Raw genomic sequence first — 21,457 nt, 5'->3', positions numbered from 1 at the left:
TCGGGGAGGCAGCCCGTCCTCTGTCCCGGGCTCATTTTGCTCAAACCGCAGAATCAGGGCTTTGTCAACACCACAATGCCTTCAGAGCACACCACCCAGCAGTGACGTGTGACAGTTAACCCTCCGCAAACTCCCGGACACAAGCCCATGGGAAGGAACGAAAGACGTGCTGTGACTCCTCCCAGCGGAATGGGAATCCCCACAGAAACATACCAAGTCCTGCCTTAAAAAGGCTTCTGTCACCTTTAAAATATTTTGACAGAGCTCCCACAACGAGGTGAAATATCAGGAAAAGAGCACAGTGTACAAAAAAAAAGCTGTGGAAAGCCGGGGGCTACCCTAGCACACAATGCAGAGGCTCCGCAGGCGAGCCGCCACTGGGACTGCACGGAAGTGCCCGTGAACCATGCAGGCGCCCAGAGGAGCCCCGAGACGCGGAGCGCACCACCTGCCCCCCGTCAGGGGCTGCGCCTCCTCCCTCCTAGCACGCCAGACGGCCCACGTGCTGCTGTCTCCTCCACTGGGGTACAGCTCGCCACCCCCACCCCATGTGCTCAGCACCCCAGGCGGGCAGACGCTGAGCCTTCACGGTGTCCCCCGAGCCCAGGGGACTGTGTCTGGGACCCAGCATTTACGGCTGACACAGCACAACCCACAGCCCTCAACCTCCTCCTGTCTGACACACACGGATCAGGCCCTGGGGGGACACTATCCCAGATCCCGGCTCTGCGTCCTTGGAACAAAAGAACAGCATCCAAAAGCCCTGCCAATCAGGGGCTGTCCCGGGAGGAACCAGGATGGGGGAAGGACATCGGTGGAAGAGCGCACTGGGTGAAAGAAAAGACAATTAAGTCACCCAACCCTTCTCTCGATGTGAAGCAATCGTATCTTGTAGAACAAAGTCCCTTCCAGTAACGCCCAGCACCTGCCGGCCTGCAGTTTCCTCCAAAGGCACACACGCTAACACGGGGCCCAGCACAGGGGCACAGGGCACCCGAGGAGTGTTCTCCCACGCGAAGCAGTTCCTGTGTCCCCTGCGTTTGTGGGAGTGTGCGCCCAGACGCTCTCGGTGTGACTCACGAGCTATGCCGGCAACCAGAATCCCCACGGGTTCTGCTCTTTACAAAATTATTCATATGATTTAACTAAATTTTCAAAGTATTAAATTAAAAATTCAGCTTTCTTTAAATAATTTGGACTAAAACATTCGGTATTAACTGTAATTTATGTCACTTACTTTTAATAGATAATTTTGAAAAGACATTTTCTGAAAACATGAAAAAATTAGTGTTTTGCTTTGTTGTTTAGTAAAATTTGCATTTTTGACAGAAATATATTCAAATTTCATATATTTTAAACCTAATTATGTATTTTATTTTTAATCCTTTGGTCAAGGACCAGATAATAAGTATTTCAGACTTTGTGGCCATTTGTCTCTGTGGCCTACAAACTCATGGAGGTGGTCACGGCCTTGGGGTGGGGGCCAGGAGAGAAGCTTCTGGCAAACGGTGTCCCCCGCGCGTGGGGCAGATTCTTCCGGGAAGCAGAGAACTCCTTCGCTCCCACAGCCACCTCGGCTTGTGAGCTGGGTTTGGGTGGCACTGCACAGCGGCAGGCCGGCCTCCAGGCGGCCAGCACTCAGGGAGGAAGGGGAAGGTGCAGCGGCAGAGTGGAGACACTGGAAGGAAGCTGCGAGCAGCACAAAGAAAGGGCAGCCTGCAATCTGGGGAGGGGACCTGGGACAGCAGGTCTGGGCACTGTCCGCGGTCACACGCTGTCGGTTCCCACGGTGAGTGCGCAGAACCAGTGCATGGCTGGTGGGGCTGCTGTGGCTGCCAGGCGGGACATGCCCCTCACTGCCCCTGTGCATTTCTCGTGCCCACAAAGCCTGGCCTAACATATCCACGACAGCCTATTTTGGAAAAGGCAGCACTTGGACAACATCAAACAACCCCCCTCTCTCCAGTCAGACATCACATGCTCACAACTTCAGGTGACAAGCGGCCGGGGAGAAAACCTCTGTCGGCACCATGGCCCTGGCCGGCACTCCTGCCGGCTGCCACTCAGGGCCGGGGCTTGGAACCTCTGCTGAGTTCAGATGCACAGTATATCCCCAACAGAGGAATTCAAGAGCAACCCAGGGGAATGAGAACCAAGAAACCACAGAGGAAACCCTGAAGGAAGACATAAACATTCTTCAATTATTTTAAACAAGAAATAAGAAAATTTCTTTGGACCTATTTTATAATATAAAGTTACTTATTGTATATAAATCTGTTTGGGTATTTCCATGGGTTTCTTTATTAATTATTCCCTTGCCACACATCGAGACAAGTTAGGTACCTAACCCTGAAAACGGCCACGCACCGTGATTAACCAGACCGGAGATGCTGAGGATGAGCCAGAAGCTCAAACCCCAGAGCACATGAATGGACGCGTCTGAGAAGAGTGGAGAGAATGTCGCAGCCTCCCGCCCCTCTGAGGACACACGGGCGCAGGCGGGACTCCATGGCCTGGCCCCAGGGGTCTCCTAATGGGGACCGAACCCAAGGAAGCAACAATTTGAGAACAGAGCCAGAACTTGTGGAACTCTCTTATCCAGGAGAAAGAGCTTAATACTGCCAGAATCTTGAGCAGTCCAGATCAAATCAAACACAGGTTTGTTTTTTTTTAAAGGTGAATGATAAAAAGCTGTCTGGATACTAGATTCCTTATGATGAGAATATCTGGGGAAATAATGCTCAAGGAAGTCAGGTAAAAACAAGGAGCATCTCCCCAGCTATTAGAGACACTCACATTTTTAATGTTTTCTCTCTCTGCATTACAGTTTTCCTTTGAATTTGGTCTCTCCAGAAGCAGAGCTCAGTGGTGGGCCCCACCCTGCCCCATGCACGGGCACAGCCCTGGTGAGGCCACCTCGGGGCCAGAACAAACCTGCACAGGCTTCCTCTCTGTGCTCTGGAAATGAGAAAATTTTAATTTCTCCATCTCCATCATAACCCTGACCTAAAAGAGACAAAACATTTTATATCACGACACACAATTCATAAAAACTATATTCATAAAAAGAAAAACCTGCCTATACCCCTATATCTAAAGTTCCTGCAGTACCAATCAGAGAGATCTGAAACCATAAAGCCGTGAAGCCGAGGGCTAGTGTGAAGGGCTGCCTGCACCGATCCGAAGCCTCCCGGCAAGCGCGGCACCAGAAAGGCACTGTGCGGGTGCACGTCCAGGCTCCACGGCACGACCACCGAAAACCTAATCCACGTGTAGCTTCTCGGGAACCTAGCCAAGTGGAAATACACCAAAACCACAATCCAAGCGATATGCAATCATTAAAAATTAATTTGGAAATTACAGTTAACATGGTGAAAAACAAAGAGGTGAGTTTGCCAGGAAACCCTCTGCTGGTTTCAATTCCGCACACAAACCTATCTGTGTGTCCTAGTACCCTGCTGTCCTGGGTTAGGTGCGCCACGTTCTGACTTTCTCAGAGGCTGTATTTGTCTATTTGGCACACATTCATTACTGGGAAAATCATATTAACTAGATTTTGTTTTTCCTGCTGCTCTGGCATATGGGGGACTTACAGACCCCGGGGAGACTGCCCCTCCCAGGGCTCAGCCAGGAGTGTACCCTTCTTATGCAAACAACCTCTCACTTGCTCTTGTAACTCTCACATCAAGCCCCTGTCGCCCTGGCTCTAAATCATCCCAGGGCAGCCAGAAACCAAGACAGCCCAGAGCCTGCCATAGTTACTCAAACTGCCGATCCTAAGCTGCTTCCCTGCCCTGCCTTGCCCTTGCTCTGGAAACCCAAAGAAGGCTCTGGCCTACCAAGGCCTTCCCATTGCTCCTTTCTGCCTCCAGACCAAGACCCGTGCTCCCCGCGTGGCCCTGCGTGGCACAGCGTGGCTCCTCTAGGGAAATGTGAGTGGTCAAGTCTTCTCAATGGCACGGGCCTCCCTCCCCATGATGTCATAAACTACCATCCTATGGGGACAAGTGAGACAGCAGTACTGTTCTCAAGACTGGCTTGGTTGGACAATACCAAGTCTACTTAATTTCCCTTTAACTAAAGGGCATGTATAGGCTATAAAACAAAAGGCCAGCTCATTTCCTGACCGCCGCGTAGTGCGGCCTTATCTGATGTCTGCTCTGCGCTCATATAAAATGCTGGATAAAACGGCAGTTACCTACACTCTCCCACCACCTCACACACTCATCATCATTCCCTCATCACAGGGCACAACCCAGGGCACAGCAGATCTTCCTGACATGATAAGTGCTGTATCTTCTGCTTTCTTGAAAGTCAGAGAAGCTGAGAATTGAGAATCCACAAGCATGACGAGGCACACGGCAGCCCAGAGGCGGGGGTCCTGTGCCACCACCTGAAGACAAGCCCCCTCGGGATGCTCCCGGAGTCAACATGAGGTCCCAGCTCTGCGCCTCTCACTTGTTTCTTCCTTCTTCCCAATTCTTTCTACCTTTAGGATCATTTAAGAAAAGCATAAATACCGGGAAATCGGAGGGGGAGATGAACCATGAGAGACTATGGACTCTGAGAAACAAACTGAGGGTTCTAAGGGGGGGGGGGATGGGTTAGCCTGGTGATGGGTATTAAAAAGGGCACGTTCTGCGTGGAGCACTGGGTGTTATATGCAAACAATGGATCATGGAACACTACATCAAAAACTAATGATGTAAAGTATGGTGACTACCATAATAAAATTAAAAAAAGAAAAGAAAAGCATAAAAATAGAATGCCCGCGTTCATGAGAATCAAGAAATTCACAGTAGAACGGCAATGATTTAGTGCACCACGTAATGGTCTCCGCAACGATTAAACTGACAGTTTATAATTTAAAGAAATACTTTGAAGATCTTTTCTCCAACTTTAAAAGTACATCCATCTCTGACTTCAGCTGCCACATCTTTGCAAGTTGATAGCTACTGAATTCTAGGAGAAATGTCATAAATAGCCATACACCACTTAGGATCTGACATTCCTGGTACCTCATTAATTTTATTTTTATCTATGTCCTCAGAGTAAAGACTCCAAAATTTAATGTTCCTAGAATATTAATTTATGAAAAAAACTCTTAAAATCTATTTTTCTCTTATAAGAAAAAAGTTTATTCCATTGAGTCCATTATTAATTATTATGTAGAATCAACACATGGGAAATTGTAGCACTATTTAATATTAAAGTGCCTCAGAATGACCTGTTAGTAAGAAAAACAGCAAATATTCATTCATTCATTCATTCACTCAACTAATAGTGAGCACCTGCTCAGTGAGGGCCAGGACTGAGCCAGTGCGCTGGGGATACACCAGGGAAGAGAAGGAGCTTCTGCTCTACGGAGGGCAAGAGAGACAGGCCATCGAACGGCCTCGTATGTCAGAGGAAGGTGGGTGTTCCCCCAGAAGGTGACTGGGGGCAGGAGGGCGGCAGTAGGCGTGCTTTCGGGTCTTGAGGAAGATGACAGTGAAGCACACATGAAGGCACCGAGGAACCAGGATGAGGCACCTGGAACAGAGTGTCTGAGAAACACAGGCAAAGACTCTGTGGTAGCGCCCGGCATGGCCCAGAACGGCCAGGAGGCCGGGCTGGCAGAGGTGAAAGCCAGGAGGTCCAGAGGCCAGCTCGGGGGACCCTGGGCCAGCGCAAGGACCTGGCAGTCCTTCTGCCCAGGAGTTTTAGCCTTGTCCAGGCCTCTGGCCGCTGGTGAAGAACAGATGTGGGGCGAGGGCCAATGCAGGGGCCCAGTCAGGAGACTGGTGCAGACACACCCGACGGCTCAGGGCACGTGACGGCAGAGGTAGGAAACAACCAACCTGGATGCGCACTAAGGGACAGCAGAAAGGAGGCCAGAGGGGGACAGAAGACACTGGACGGCCATGGCTTGTGGCCTGAGAGCCTGGAGAGATAGGAAGACTGCGGCTGGGGTCAGGAACCAGGGGTCCGGCTTGCCGTCTCAAGTCAGAGACACTGCAGATGCCCAGGAGGAGACGCTGGGCAGACCCAGGGTCTGAGGCCAACAGAGGGGCACGTGGGGAAGACCCCAAGTCAGGAGTATAGATAGAGTCCAGGAGAAGCCAGCACTGAGCCAGGAAGGGCAGCGCTGCTGGCAGCTGATGGGACGGGAGCTTGCGAGGGAGCAGCGACCAGGACAGAGTGTGTTGGATGAGTTTACCAATCAACTGTCACCTGTCAGACACCACATGTGGACCAGCTCACTTACAGCTCACCAAACGTCAGCCTCCGAAATGACTGCACAAGACGCAGCCTGGAAATGGCCACCATTTGTTTTACAACCATCAAGGATGTCCCTCAAGTCTTTGGGAGTGGAATTGTGCAGTGTACAACCCATACAGCTGTACAGTGTGGCCATGATTACAGCACAGGGGGAACCAGCACAAAGCCCAAAGCAGGTCTCTCTGGTCAAAGGCCCACCCTACCTCCCACTAGCCAGGGAACCTTGGGCAAGTTCTTACCCTCGTGGTGCCTCAGATTCCCCAGTACAACACAGAAGGCAGTGATGGCCCCAGGCTCACTGGGGGGAGTCAAGCGAAGACAGGGTGCAGGAAACGGTGCCCACCTGGGCTCTAGCTGCTATCATATCATCAGCACCACTGCTTTATGAAAAGGAGCCCTCCAGCCACAGGGGCAGAGCAGCTGATCCAAGGTCACACGCTGGGTAAAGCGGCAGAACGCAGTTCAGAATCCAGGACACTCGGAACTTGGGGCCCGAGCTCTTCACTCCTCTACAGTGCTGCCCAGTTAAAGCAAAACCATGACCGCTCAATTTTACTGTTTTATATGTTATGATTCCTCATAATTTTAAGTCAAAAGAACATACACATATTTCCTTAAATTAACACATCTCTATTTCCTATATGAAGATGGGTTCATCAACAGATGGGGATAAGTGTAGTTTATGTCTACTTGCAAAATTCCTCCACTCAATTAAGATCATAAATTCAATTAAGCTTTTTTCCATTTTCTTTTAAGGTAACTCTATCAAGGAATTTTAAATTAAAATCAAAATCTACATTACTCAAATAAGTATAGCAGATGTTGGACTTGGCAGGGGGGAAAAAAGGCACATAAATTGAAGGCCCTAAAATTAGCTCCAAAAGCCTAAAGCTAAGGAAGCAGCCACAGATGGTGGCCCGTGGGTGGCCCGGGTGGCCTGTGGATGGATGCTGGCAACAGGGAACTCAAATCCAGTAGGCCCAGGGCTACCAGGGAGAGCTCTGAACTCTTGCTACCTACCGAAGAAAAGTGTGAAAGAAATGCTATGACCAAGTCTAAACATAAATTTGAAACTAAACTGGGGTATGCAATTGATAGCCACGGTTTAAATAGATATTTCTTTAAACATGAGTTTTTGAAGCACCCTTTAAAAATAATGCTTATTATTACCAAATATTAACAAAACACAAACCTTTTGAAATATAAAGTAAAACTGGTAAAGTGACTTTACTCAATCTGGAATAGAAAACCTCTGGCCAACTTCATGTATTTATAAATGATGTCAGGCTGTTTTTAACTTGGATATGTGTAGATGAAAGAAGCAACATAAACTTAAGTATGGACAAGGAATGTACAATATGGACACAAGTGTTTGGTCTGACTGAAAACTCAAACAAGAGTAAATGGAGAAGAAGAAAACAGTTACAAGGGGATTAGAGACAGGATGGCCTGGGCCCACGGAGCGCAGAGCCAAAGGCACACAACCTGTGGGTCCCAAGACCGGAACACCCAAACCAGGAAAACACTCGTTATGATGGAAGAAAACATCCCAGAAATAAAAGTCCAGATCAGCCACTGGATAGACACCCACATGCATGGAAAAGGTGATAAAAAGCAAAGAAAACTCACATTTTTCTTAGCAATACTCCTGAAATCCATGAATAAAGAATTCTAAGGGAATCTAGACCAACACAACTTAATTACTGAGGAGATAAAGTCAGGCTAGAGGACAGTAATGGAGTATCTCCAGCTTCTACAAAAGGACAGTGTGACCTCGAAGTTGAGTTTCCATCAAGATGCCGTTCAACTACAACAGCTGGGGTGGGGGTCTTAGGAGACCCTGAGGTGTGTCATCAGCACCTCCACTACCAAGTACAGGGTCCTGGTGCAGGCGGCCCACAGGCCTCACGTCCTGTCTGTACGAACCCAGGGGCACATGGCCCTTGAGGACTCACTCCCACCTCCAATCTGCCAGAGGCCCATGGTGGGCAGGAAGGGGGCCCGTCACCCTGAGCCTGAAGAGTGGGGTGCCGCCCTGGGCCAACACTAAGGGGGGGGTCCATACCAGTCTCCCCCAACCCCTGTCCAGAGGCAACTCTACTCACTGAAGCCTCCCTTCGGCCTGGAATTCCAGAATTCTGTGCCTTGTGGGCAGAATGTGAGCCAGGACTTTTCGTCCCTGGATGACATCACGGATGCTAGCCGTGGCCTGGCCAGGCCAGCCCCCAGGACCCTGCCCCCACTGCTGCCGGAGAAGAGCAAGCAAGTGCAGAAGGACAGGGCACCAGAGGGGGAATGTGGCTAACCCGGCCAGTAAAGGTCAAGCAGATGCAAGACAAGGGTTCATGGAAGGGAGACTTTAAAACTTAAATATTGACATTACTCCTTCAGTGCACAATGGCAAATCTTCACTAAAGATCAAAGACACACATACACAAACTTTGGTTAACTTATTATCTTATTAAAATTGGCAATCTGTCAGCACTACTAAGAACAAGACAACAGGCCCCAAAATGAACTCGCTTAGCATGAGCTCCGGGTCACCAAACCGAGACTTAACCTAATTACATCTACGGCCTCTCCCAGAAACGGGAGCTCAGCGTCCCTCAGGAGTCCCCTGGTCGGCATGAGCAAGGTCGTCTGTCCGGCAGACCCCACGGTCCCCTGAAGGAGAGTGACCCTGCCCAACTAACCCGCGCCCTCCCGGGATCAGGTCCCCGTCCCGCTCCCTCCTGCCCATGAACGTCTCTCATCTGGGCGGCTTCCCGGGGCTCCTCTCTGCCCGCTAGGCTGCAGGCGGCCGGGTTCAGGGGTCACCGGAGAAAGCCAACCAGACCTTCAAAATTTACTCTGTTGGATTTTAACAGCACACATTCAGAATTTGATGGTATAGGATATTTAGTTTTTGCATTTTATCTGAACTATTCTAAAATAGTAGAATCATAAAACTATGTTACACATAAACGGTATAGACAAAGTAATCATTTTTAAAACACTGGAACAGGAACGCCTGGGTGGCTCAGTCGTTAAGCGTCTGCCTTCGGCTCAGGTCATGATCCCAGGGTCCTGGGATCGAGCCCCGCATCGGGCTCCCTGCCCAACGGGAAGCCTGCTTCTCCCTCTGCCTCTGCCCCTGCTTGTGTTCCCTCTCTCACTGTGTCTCTCTCTGTCAAATAAATAAATATCTTTAAAATAAAATAAAATAAAATACTGGAACAGATGTATGAAATTGTATCTTCCAATTCTACAACACAGTGAAGGCCCCTCCACAGACTCAATTAATTACTGTTAAATTGATAAAATTTAATTTACAAATCATATCACTCACTGAACCAAATCAGTTATAAATGTTCCATACCCCTACCTCATGGGTTCTTTAAAATGGTTCAAACAAAGCCAGTAAATAGACACTTTTCTGAAGGAAACCGGCATCTGGGTTCACAGAGGAAATGCATGGACAACTGGATTCCTGACAAGAAAATGAAGTTTTCCGTCAGTAGCGGCGGCTGGGGGTCTTGGAGCGATCCCACAGCACCACCTGGTGTTGAGTCGCCCGCACAAGGGGCCCCCGAGACAGCGGGACGCGGAGCGCTCTCTGCATCCTGTCACACGGAAACCAGGTCCCGGGATGCCAACATCAGACCAGCCGCGCTGGGGCCATGAAGGAACAAGACCCCCGGGTGGGCAGGAGGGGGGAATAGGGGGCTCCACGTCTTGACTGCAGTGGGGGGCGTACTCACCATACACTTGTCAGAACGTATCAAACTGAACACTTAAAAGAGGTGATTTTTTTTGTATGTAAATCATCCCTCAATAAATCCAGCTTAAGAACACAAAAATAACGGTCTCTATTGAGAAAAAATAGAAAACACACAGATTTGAGGAAGGAATGAATGTATTCCAACAAACAGAATGAACAAGACCGAGAGTGAAGCGAGCATGTCGTTCCTCTCCCAACAAGGAAACAACACGAAGCTCCACGGCCGGCAGCCACGCCCAGACTGGCCCGTCGGCGCCCGTGGCCACCGTGGCCACCCCCGCTGCACAGAGCGGAGACTGCGCAGGGAGGCCGAGCACGGTGCCCAGGGACGCAGAGCCGCCACAGGGAGCGCCACGCCCCTCCCCGCTCTGCTCCACCCGCCCAGCCAACGTGCGCAACGGGAGAAGGAAACACGGGACAGAAAAGGCATGATCCGACTACCAGCTAAGTTAAGAGGGGCACCACCGTGAGTAGAATGAGCTAAAAGAGGAGTCATTTTCACATTTTCCTGTGTGTACGCGGCAGTGAGGGCACGGGGATGGCAGAGAGGGCACGGGGGCGGCAGAGAGGGAAGTACGATCATACACATTTTACTTGGCTCTGTAATGAACATTCACTCACTGTAATGATCGAAACACCCCTGACCCATGGTTATAGAACAGAAAATAAAGTCTCCTGCGTTGATTAAGTAAAAGAAGGAAAGAAGGAGAGAACCAGACCTGCCAGAAGCTGAGCAGCAGAGTGAGGAGGTGACGAGCAGGGCAGGTGTCTGCACGCGGCCTGACATGGTGGGCCGCCAGGAGACCGCCCGAGCTCCAGGGGAAAGAAGTGCTTCCTAAGGTAACCAGCAGAAGAGCATGGCTGCCAGTGCCCCCTCGCCTTTGCCGGGGGTGCGACACAAGTCAGACCCTCATGTTCTCGGTGTCCCTTGTGACGACAGCTGGCCACATGACAGTCCCAGACAATGAGATACAAACGGAAGTATGACGGAGGCTTCTGGAATGCCCTGATGAACAGGACAGACATGCCTGACCCTTTCCAGTTATTCCTGCTTGAATACAGATGCGATGGTTGGAACTGCAGCAACCACACTACAACCGTGAGGGAGAGGTTAGGAGAAGCGCTGAGACACAGACCCAGACCTCTGACATGGTTGTGCCCTCAACCAACTCTAGCAAAACCCTACCTTCGCATTCCTTACTATGAAATAAATGAATAAATCCCCACTAGCTGAAGACACTGTAGGTCATGCGTTCTGGGACTTTCAGCCAAAAGCACTCCTAAACAACACAAGAAGGAGAGGCCAAAAAAGTGTGAAGTGAACTCAAGCTGCTGCTATCTGAACTGAACATCAACAGATAACGTCTAAAATATATAAATCACAAACCAGCATAGTTATTATTCAGAAACTAAAGTACAGCAGGGACTGCCATCTTCACCTCAACACCCACTCCTCCCGTCCTCTGTGAGGCAGAGCACCCACGTGGCCAGCCACCAAGAAAGACGTTCCCAGCCCCCTTGTGCCTGGTTGTGTCCACTGGGATGAACACAGAAGTGTCACACGAAGCTTCTGGGAACCTCCTCAAGAAACGGCACACACACACTTCGCCGCAGTGTCTCCATATCCCAGGCCCCAGCAGCGGGTGAGCTCGCGGGTGACAGGCCACGGCTAGAGCAGAGTTGGGTCTAGACGGCTAGGACCTCGTTCCAGCCCTGTCTGCCTGGGGAGCCCCTTGCACTGCATCTCTGTCACGGGGAGCAGGTCCTAACACCGGCCAACCCAGAAATACAAGTATCTACAACTTTTTAAAAACATCAGCGCTGCCTCAGAGGAAGGTGAAGACTACAGATGACTGATTTTCATCAAAAGCCTAAATTAGGTGACCCGCCTACGAAGGCACCACTTGGATAAAAACTGAAATAAAACACAGGTCTGGCCTCGCCCCTGCTGGACAGGCATCCACCCATGCCCGGCCCTGCCCCTCCACACTCCTACCCTCTCCCACCCCTCTACTCCCCCCACCACGCCCCCTCCCACAGTCGCAGACCCTCAGCACACCCACACCACGGGGCTGCTGGAGTCGCCCCGACCACACCCCTGCTCAGCAGCGCCCCACCCCGTGCCCACTGCCCTGTACCTTTCCAGAGTCATTCCATCCCCCATCCTGGGCCCTCCGAAGCAGCTCTGCAGTGAGCGTGAGAACGCTGCCCCCTCCTCGAGGCGCCCAGAAGGGAAGCCGCCCTCTGTCCTCCCCTGCAAGAGCACACCCGAGCTCCAGCCCCCAGATCCCAGAACCAGGAGGGAGGCCTGAGGTGCCCGGGTGTTTTTTTTTTTTTAATTTTTTATTGTTATGTTAATCACCATACATTACATCATTAGCTTTTGATGTAGTGTTCCATGATTCATTGTTTGTGCATAACACCCAGTGCTCCACGCAGAACGTGCCCTCTTTAATACCCATCACCAGGCTAACCCATCCCCCCACCCCCCTCCCCTCTAGAACCCTCAGTTTGTTTTTCAGAGTCCATCATCTCTCATGGTTCCTCTCCCCCTCTGACATACTCCCCTTTTCTTCCTCTCCTGTTATCTTCTTCTTTTTCTTTTTTCTTAAAATATGTTGCGTTATTTGTTTCAGAAGTACAGATCTGTGATTCAACAGTCTTGCACAATTCACAGCGCTCACCGTAGCACATACCCTCCCCAATGTCCATCACCCAGCCACCCCATCCCTCCCACCCCCAACCACTCCAGCAACCCTCAGTTTGTTTCCTGAGATTAAGAATTCCTCATATCAGTGAGGTCATGTGATACATGTCTTTCTCTGATTGACTTATTTCACTCAGCATAACACCCTCCAGTTCCATCCACGTCGTTGCAAATGGCAAGATCTCATTCCTTTTGATGGCTGCATAATATTCCATTGGGTATATATACCACTTCTTCTTGATCCGTTCATCTGTCGATGGACATCTTGGCTCTTCCCACAGTTTGGCTATTGTGGACATTGCTGCTATAAACATTGGGGTGCACGTACCCCTTCAGATCCCAAATTGGTATCTTTGGGGTAAATACCCAGTAGTGCAATTGCTGGATCGTATGGTAGCTCTATTTTCAACTGTTTGAGGAACCTCCATACTGTTTTCCAGAGGGGTTGCACCAGCTTGCATTCCCACCAACAGTGTAGGAGGGTTCCCCTTTCTCCACATCCCCGCCAACATCTGTCGTTCCCTGACTTGTTCATTTTAGCCATTCTGACGGGTGTGAGGTGGTATCTCATTGAGGTTTTGATTTGGATTTCCCTGATGCCGAGCGATGTGGAGCACTTTTTCATGTGCCTGTTGGCCATTTGGATGGCTTCTTTGGAGAAATGTCTGTTCGTGTCTTCTGCCCATTTCTTGATTGGATCATTTGTTCTTTGGGTGTTGAGTTTGATAAGTTCTTTATAGATTTTGGATACTAGCCCTTTATCTGATATGTCATTTGCAAATATCTTCTCCCATTCTGTCGGTTGTCTTTTGGTTTTGTGGACTGTTTCTTTTGCTGTGCAAAAGCTTTTTATCTTGATGAAATCGCAATAGTTCATTTTTGCCCTTGCTTCCCTTGCCTTTGGCGATGCTTCTAGGAAGAAGTTGCTGCGGCTGAGGTCGAAGAGGTTGCTGCCTGTGTTCTCCTTTAGGATTTTGATGGACTCCTGTCTCACGTTTAGGTCTTTCAACCATTTGGAGTCTATTTTTGTGTGTGGTGTAAGGAAATGGTCCAGTTTCATTCTTCTGCATGTGGGTGCCCGGGTTTCTGTGCAGAGCTGCACTGGGGGCGCCCGGCACCCACCAGAACCTCCACATGGGAGCAGGGCTGGCATGGGGCCCAGAGCCCATCAACTTGCCTTCCCTCCACAGAGCGGCAGCCGCCCACAGGGTGCTGGTTTTTCTACAAGTCCCACCCTGGGAAAGCCTTTGCAGAAAACAGAAGGAAATCACGGGAGAGGACCAGACCTTCCTGCATCTACAAATGAATCTCCGCTGAGCTCTTTTACGTATATATCACTGTTAAGTACCTGGATCCACAATTTCCTATCAGTCACACCCAGAGCACGCAACAGTGAGAAGAAAATTACGAGCTAACTTTGAACCACTAGAGGGATCTATGGTTTTCCACCCAACAATGTGCAGGCAATTGAACTTCCATCTTTTCAAGCCATACTTTTGTGGTTAATGATGTATTTGTTTGGTCCAGTTGGAAATTTAAATCCACGGCACATAATAACTGGGAATACAACCACTTTTTAGAAATTTTTTCAAACTCGATACCGTTTAAACCAAGTTTTACTCAGATTTTTCTACTTTTCGGATGGAAAACAGTCCAGAATCACGACTCCCTGCTCCACCCCATCTAGTAGCTCCTGCAGCCCCAGGGTGAGCTGGCCTCGCCTGCACCTGCAGGCCTGCTGCTGCCCGAGGGGTCTGGAGAAAAGAAGCCCGGGGAGGGCCGCGCCTCACTGTGGCGCGCTGGCCCCCCACGGGCTCCGCACTCAGATGCCACCCCCCGGAGGGCCGCGCCTCACTGTGGCGCGCTGGCCCCCCACGGGCTCCGCACTCAGATGCCACCCCCCGGAGGGCCGCCACCCCTCTCCCGGGCGTCCCTCCCCAGCGCCGTCTGCTCCCACCAGGTGTCAGCGCCGAGGGGGCCATCTAACCCTGTCCCACCGTCACCCCAAGGGCCTCGGTCAGCATCTGCCTGAACATGTTTGTTGGCGAAACGAAGTGAGCGCCCAGGGTACGACGCAGATCGGTCTCTAACACTGCTGGGGGTTCCATAAACTACAGCTCCTAGACCAACAAACCCCAGAGCTCTGGGACTCATTGCTGCAAACACTGACCCATCTAGCCGCACCTTCCTACATCACTTCCCCTGAGACTGGGTTGCTTGTAGCTTTGACTGGGATTCTCTGTGCCTCAGCTTGGGCTGAGGAGAGAGAGGTGGCCACCTTATGCAGAACACCCAGAGCCTGGGAAACCTGCTCACACGTGGGAGCAGGTGCCAGCACAGGGACCAGCAGGAGGCACCACAGAGCCCCCGAGAGTCCCGTGGGCCCTGCACCTCCCGGCAATTCTGCCTCGCCCACTCCATCCGCCAGCTGCTGGGGCGGGCTGGTCTTACTCCCCCTGCTGGGCACCAGCCCGTATCAAGGGCAGCTGCAGAATGGACAGTGGCAAGGCTGTCATGCATGGCCTGCTGTGTGTGGGCAGATGTCCCTCAACCTAGTCCACTACGGCTGCTGGTCTTGAACGTCAAGGCATCTTCGAGAGGAGCACGCTGCTCCCAGGACCCCTGTGGAATGTGAGGGGATGGCAGTGGAGTGGGGACGTCACCCAAGGCCCCCAACTCATGCCCCCACTGTCACCTGCACTGTCACCGGTGTCTTCACCGATCGAGCAGACTCACGTCATACTCGGCATGCCATGCTTCTTCCAATCTGACAAAACAGCCCTTCTGGTCTTGGCCACTGCCCTACGGCCTCACTGTGAGTCGGGTTTCGCCAGCTTCTGTGTCCCAGCCTTTTGCCTCCTCGGAGTCACTTTTCCTAGTTGGTCCCATATGGTCTTTTCCCCTAAGTCACTGCTTCCTGTAGGTCACCTGCACTTCTCTGCCTTTTTATGGCGCTAGGGTCCCAGGACCCTGGCACGCTGTCAGGAGCGCTCTCCGTGAGCTAAACCTTGGAGCCGGGGCATGGCGAGGCACTGAGGACAGGTGGCCCCGCTCTCTGGCTCCCACACATCCTGGCCGAGGCACTGTGTCTGAAGACACGGCCACGGTGCAGTCTTCCTGGGGCCGATGAGTGCCGGCTGAAGTGGAGCCCAGGCAAGGAAGCCCATGCAGGGCCCCCATGCAGCAAGCTCACCCGTTCCAGCAAGTCTGCAAACCTTTCTGTAAAGAGCCAGATGGCAGATATTTCAGTCTCTGTGCCCACATACAGTCGCTGTTGCATATTCTGTTTCTGCTTGCTTGGTTTACAATTCCTGAAAGATGCAAAAGCCATTCTTTGCTTCAGACTCAGACTTAGAATCCACCTGGCCACCTGCAGGGGAGGCCTCTGCCCAGCCTTTTGGAGCACACGGCTGCTACCCACGGGCCTGGGGCTCAGCTCTTTGGCATGTTGCCTGCAGGCACCAGGCGGGCCTTGAGGACAAAGATGCCAACTTAATCCTCACCTTCACGTGTCCATCATAGGGTGATGGGCTCCGGCCTCTGGTAGGCTGCCCACACTTGCCAAATGAATGAGCACATTTTACACGTTTATTAGCCATGCAGACTGCATCTTCTGTGAAAAAACTGTGCACGTGTTTTGCACCTAATTCCACTGCACTGTCTTGTCCTTATTGACTTGTGGGAACCTTCATGTATTATAGACTCTGGAAACAAAGCCAGGCCTCTGTCAACTAAGCGTCCCCGTCAGGTAGGCACCCCCAGTCAGGGACGCTACTCCATCATGTACGCACCCCCGTCAGGTACCCATGCAGCAAATTCTTTTCCCAGTCTGCGTGGAACTGGCACCCCACCCTCTGGTGTCTACACCCTGTATAATAACCCCCCTTGACAGAGGGTGGAGCTATGAGTCTGATGAATACAATGCAATATAAAGCAAAGGTGAAGAGATTTTCTAAGACAAAATAAGGTCCCCAATCAGCTGAATTTGAGTCCTGGGTGGACCTGTACTAATCATATAAGCCCTTAAAGGACAGAAGAAGAGACACTCCCACAGCCTGGCAGAGGCCAACTGCATGTTGTGGAGAGGACCACTCAGGAGCACCCCCCAGCTGCCCATCCGCAGCAGACATTCTCACGTGCTAAGACACAAGATAACAGGGGCGCCTGGGCGGCTCAGTCGGTGAAGAGTCTGCCTTCAGCTCGGGTCGTGATCCCAGGGTCCTGGGATCGAGCCCCGCATCGGGCTCCCTGCTCCGCGGGAAGCCTGCTGCTCCCTCTGCCTGCCGATCACCCTGCTTGTGCTCTCTCTCTCTCTGTGTCAAATAAATAAATGAATAATCTTTTTAAAAAATTAAAAAAAGAAAAGACAGAAGAAACAACTTCATCTCTTTAAGGAAGGCAACAGCAGCGAGCATGCGTGGAACTAAACGTGAAGCAGCATGCTGCAGGGCCGCCACCGGGGCCCAGGAGGGCTCTAGAGGACCGCAGGGCAGAGCGCGGCCCTGGGCGGGGGTGCTCCCCAGCAAAGGCTCGTTTCAGCCAAAAGCTGTAGCTTTCGTGCTTTTCTTTTCCAACCCACCCTGAAAAAGGAAAGTTATTACACATCAGACTATTTGTTGCAAAAATTAGCTTTCATTTTATGAAAAAAATACAAAATTTCTACTCTGCAGCTAGAACATCTACTGAGGGAGAACCCGTGGAAGGAGAGGTCGTTCCCCCTGTTGCTGTGTTGGTAACGGCCAGGCCTTTAATTTTGCTCTCCCGGCATGTGCTTTGGACCTCATTATTGTTTGCATGCCTTTAAGGAGAATTTATTTCTACAAAGGATTATAAATAATTCACTTCCCCAGTGCACACTTGTGTGAAATAAAAATACTTGCCATTTCACGTACAGGGCAAATGAACACAGGGGCTCAAGGCCATGGCACGAGATGCAGGTGGTCACAGACCGCATGGCACCAGCAACGCAAACGGACAGTGTTTCTCGCAGACTCAGCTGGCTCTGCGCCGCTCACTACCTTTCAATACACTCGAGTTACAGAGACACTGGTTTCATACCACTAATCCGGCTAACAGAAGAGCCAGGGCTGAAGGAAACCCCACCCCACCGGCACGGCAAAGGTAAGTAACCTTAATTTCACCCTTTCCATACTCTCAGGGCTCCTGTGCTAGAAGGGGGGGGGCATCAGTTAAAGATCGAGCAAACCCTCCTTTACGGGTCTCCCTGGGAGCTGGTCTCCTTACGTTCCTGACACGTACAGACTGGGAAATGGCGGGCAGATGTGGGCGTGCCTGTACTCCCCAGAGATGGTGGGCACCCCTCTCCCCACCGTGAGCTCCGCACCTGCTCCTTCTGTGGTTGCCCAAGACCCTGGGCACTTGTCAGCCTCTACAGAATGGGTGAACGAGCACACAGGCGCACCCAGCAGCCCTCTGCTGACGCGTCCGGACACTCCTTCCCCACAGGACTTCCTTGAATTAGTCACTCCACAGGCCATAAATTAACCTTACACAGTACTAACTCTACCGGGACTTTAGTTTGCCTCGACTTCTCTCAAAAGCAGATGCTGAATCATGTAACAGTCACCAAACAGTTAAGTACTAAGTAAATTTTCTTTTAATCACCTCAAAAGAACTAATGTACAGTAGAAAGCTTCACAGCAAGTCTAGCTCCGCACCCAGCACGTGGAGGAGACGGGAAGCAGGGCAGCTCTGGGCTACACGGCCGCTGGGGGGCAGCACCGCACCAACCTGGAGCCGCAGCGGGGCCTGCACGTAGTCTGGGCCCCATGAGATTGAGAGAATTAACAGCAACAATCTATGCTGGAAGTTACTAATAAAACACACTTGAAAAGGCAAACAGCCTTAATTAATCAGTTTACATCAAGCAAAAGGTATTTTTAACCAGTCAAATGTTAGCAGGTTTTTGCAGGTTTTTACCTTACCTTTAGATTTGTTTAGTGTCTGTTTGCTCGGACCCTGGGCAGAGCTTCCCTGGGTGCAGGCAGGGCTGAGTGACCCCGAGAGCATGGGCGCACTCAGCACGTCTCCTTCAGTCACTCCCTAAGCTCGCCATGCCCAGCTGGAGAGACTTCACTCTGTGTAACAGAAAGATCCAATTACTTTGCCTTTTCAACACTTCAGATGTGAATTCTAATAATACTGTTAATCAAAAATCCTCTTTCTAAATACAAGCTTAAGTCACTTTTAATGTACTCTTATGCTTTTCTAAAGCAGATACACAATAATGAGTCACACCTTCACCCCCACGGTCACAAGAGGCAGGTGCACACACACTCAACCATCGGATCTCTGCTCACCAACATACGAATGCAAACACGCACCAACCCACATGCTGAGGAATGAGGCCTCCAGTGAACCCCGTGTGTACCTATCATCTTCGGTAAGATAAAATGCCACATGCACACGTGTGGCACGCGCCCATGCATGTGTACAGACAGACATCAGAAATGCACGGATGCAGGCCTCCCCTGCCCTCCCTCCCAGGCTTAGAAGATACAGGCCATGCACGTCTGCAGGCAGAGCGTGTGAAACATCTCCATGCCACTTCCTTTCAGCATAAAAATGTTTTCTACTCACAACTCATTAAAGAGAGTATTTCAACATGCTTATATACTGACAAAACCTAAATATGCAATGTTAACATTTTCTTTTAGAAAAACAAACCAATATCCACATGAAGGGAAAGTTTAGAGTGGGGCTTCTCGAGTGAAGAGCTGCCTGCTAGCACCTACAAGGAAGAATGAGCAGGCCCCAGAAGACTGGCAGCGAGTATAGACAGGTGCATCTCTGAACACGGAGGGGCCCTAACTGTGCAGACTCAGTCCAGTCACGACGAACCTCCTTGGGGCCACCTGGCCCAGCTGCAGGTCCTCGAGGGTTAAGAGTGACCAGTCTCTAAGCCCCTCCACATCTCAGCTGTGACTCACTTTAATTCATACGTAACGTGTGTCAGCACGCCTGCGAGGACAGGTCTAAGACATGGTCCCCATGTCCTATGAGGCTGTCACCTGGTCTAACGGGGACTGATGACAATGACCTATTAGTCTGGGATTACAGGTCACACAGCCATCCCGTCCAGGACAGAGGCTTCTGGGCCACACACACAGGTCTGTGCACACCGTCACTGGCCCCACTAGCGCCCCACCAGTCCTACCTCCACACCCAGCTGAGGAGAATAAAGAAGTGGCACTGCCGTGGCCCCCCCATTCCTCAACGCCGCCCCCACCTGATCAGTAATCTTGCCGGCAGTTCCTGCCCTGGTTGTAGGGTGTGCAGGAGACAGAGCGAGCCCCCTTGACAAAGAACAAAGAACAGGACCCGGAGCCTCCTGCAATCCAAGGAGGAAGGACAATGTGTGAAAGAGGTCAAATGTCACTGTACCAACCACGGTCCACAGACGGCACCGAGAAAGGGCCACAGACGGCACCGAGAAAGGGCCACAGACGGCACCGAGAAAGGGCCACAGACGCCACCGAGAAAGGGCCACAGACGGCACCGAGAAAGGGCCACAGACGGCACCGAGAAAGGGCCACAGACGCCACCGAGAAAGCACAACAGCAGGAAGAACACGACCACGACTCACAGAACCGGGTTCTAGTGCCCACGCGGTGACCCGCTGGCCCAGAGAGAGGGCGGAAGTCTGAGCCCTGACATCTGCTGGAGGGACCACGCCCAGGACAGCCCCGCGCAGCTGCCCCAGGGGAGCCAGAATCGTGGGGGATCAGGTTCTGCAAACTCTGAACAGGAAGAACCAGATGGGGTGATGGGAGCTGCCGCATACCCAGGGGACCGTCGGGCTGTGCGTGCAGACGGCAAGAGGGGGCCCTGGGATGCCGCCTGGCTCTAGCTGCACGGCCAAGCGCCTCCAGCAGTGGTGCGGCCTCCAGGTCCTGCACAGCCACGCGGAGGACAGGCGCCACGTGTGGCACCACGAGGACTGAATGGAGTCGCAGACGCAGAGAGCTTGGCCCAGTGACAGTGAAAGGGGGAGTGTGACAGGAAGTGGGCAAAGACGGAGAAGGCTGTGGTCACTCACGGGGGGCAGTAGACGACAGCAGCTGATGGACAGCAGGGAGCAGCATCGTGGACACACGGCACACACACGGAAGCCTCCGCCCCTAACGGATGCACCCCAGGGGTGTTCAGGCCAAAGGGTAACTAGAAAAGTCTCTGTATGTTTGGAAGTTGGGCAGTATTCCTCTAAGTTATCCACAGATAAAAGGAAATAATCACAGTAGAAACTAGAAAATATTTAAACTTAAAAGCAAGAGAGATTACATAGGGAAATGTGCGGCATGCAGGTAAGGCAGTACACCAGAGGTAAATGTGTAGCCTCACGCTCACACTTTTAGAAAACGGGGGGAAAAATATCAATGAATCCCCACCTCAGTAAGTCAGTACAAGGAGAACAAAATAAGCCCAAAGAAAATGGGAGGGGGAAAAAAGGAAGAAATTAAATCTGCATTAATCACACATACTAGCTGGCACACAAAGACAGACACTGGCCAGACTAATCCCAACAAACAGAGAAGAGAGAAAAGGACCACATCAGCCTGCACTGGAAACAGGGCAGTGGAGAGCCGGGTGCCCACCTTTATGTGACACCCCTGCCATTGAGTGATGTGGGCCTTTCAGGGCATCCCTGAGAGTCTCAGCAGGCTCTGGGACCACTATGATGGGTCGGGTGGAAGCAGAAGAGTCGCTGC

General features: G+C 51.4%; 1 protein-coding gene across 11 annotated transcripts in view; it reads right to left on the bottom strand.

Annotated features, from left to right (window-relative positions):
• Positions 1 to 21,457, bottom strand: part of ADARB1 (adenosine deaminase RNA specific B1) — a 150,023-nt gene that overhangs the window by 73,991 nt on the left and 54,575 nt on the right. For 10 of the 11 annotated variants that reach the window (XM_027584489.2, XM_027584486.2, XM_027584496.2 and 7 more), the window contains one exon: positions 18,674 to 18,826. The exons of the other annotated variant lie outside the window; for it this stretch is intronic. In XM_027584489.2, the coding sequence (XP_027440290.1) occupies positions 18,674 to 18,758 (85 nt within the window). In that variant the 5' untranslated portion in view covers positions 18,759 to 18,826. The remainder of the gene's footprint in view (positions 1 to 18,673; positions 18,827 to 21,457) is intronic. 11 annotated transcript variants of the gene reach the window in all.

The sequence above is a fragment of the Zalophus californianus genome, chromosome 1, assembly GCF_009762305.2.
Source record: "Zalophus californianus isolate mZalCal1 chromosome 1, mZalCal1.pri.v2, whole genome shotgun sequence".
Classification (NCBI taxonomy): domain Eukaryota; kingdom Metazoa; phylum Chordata; class Mammalia; order Carnivora; family Otariidae; genus Zalophus; species Zalophus californianus.
The sequence above is the reverse complement of the archived record's forward strand: the minus strand, read 5'-3'. Positions and strand labels throughout refer to the sequence as shown.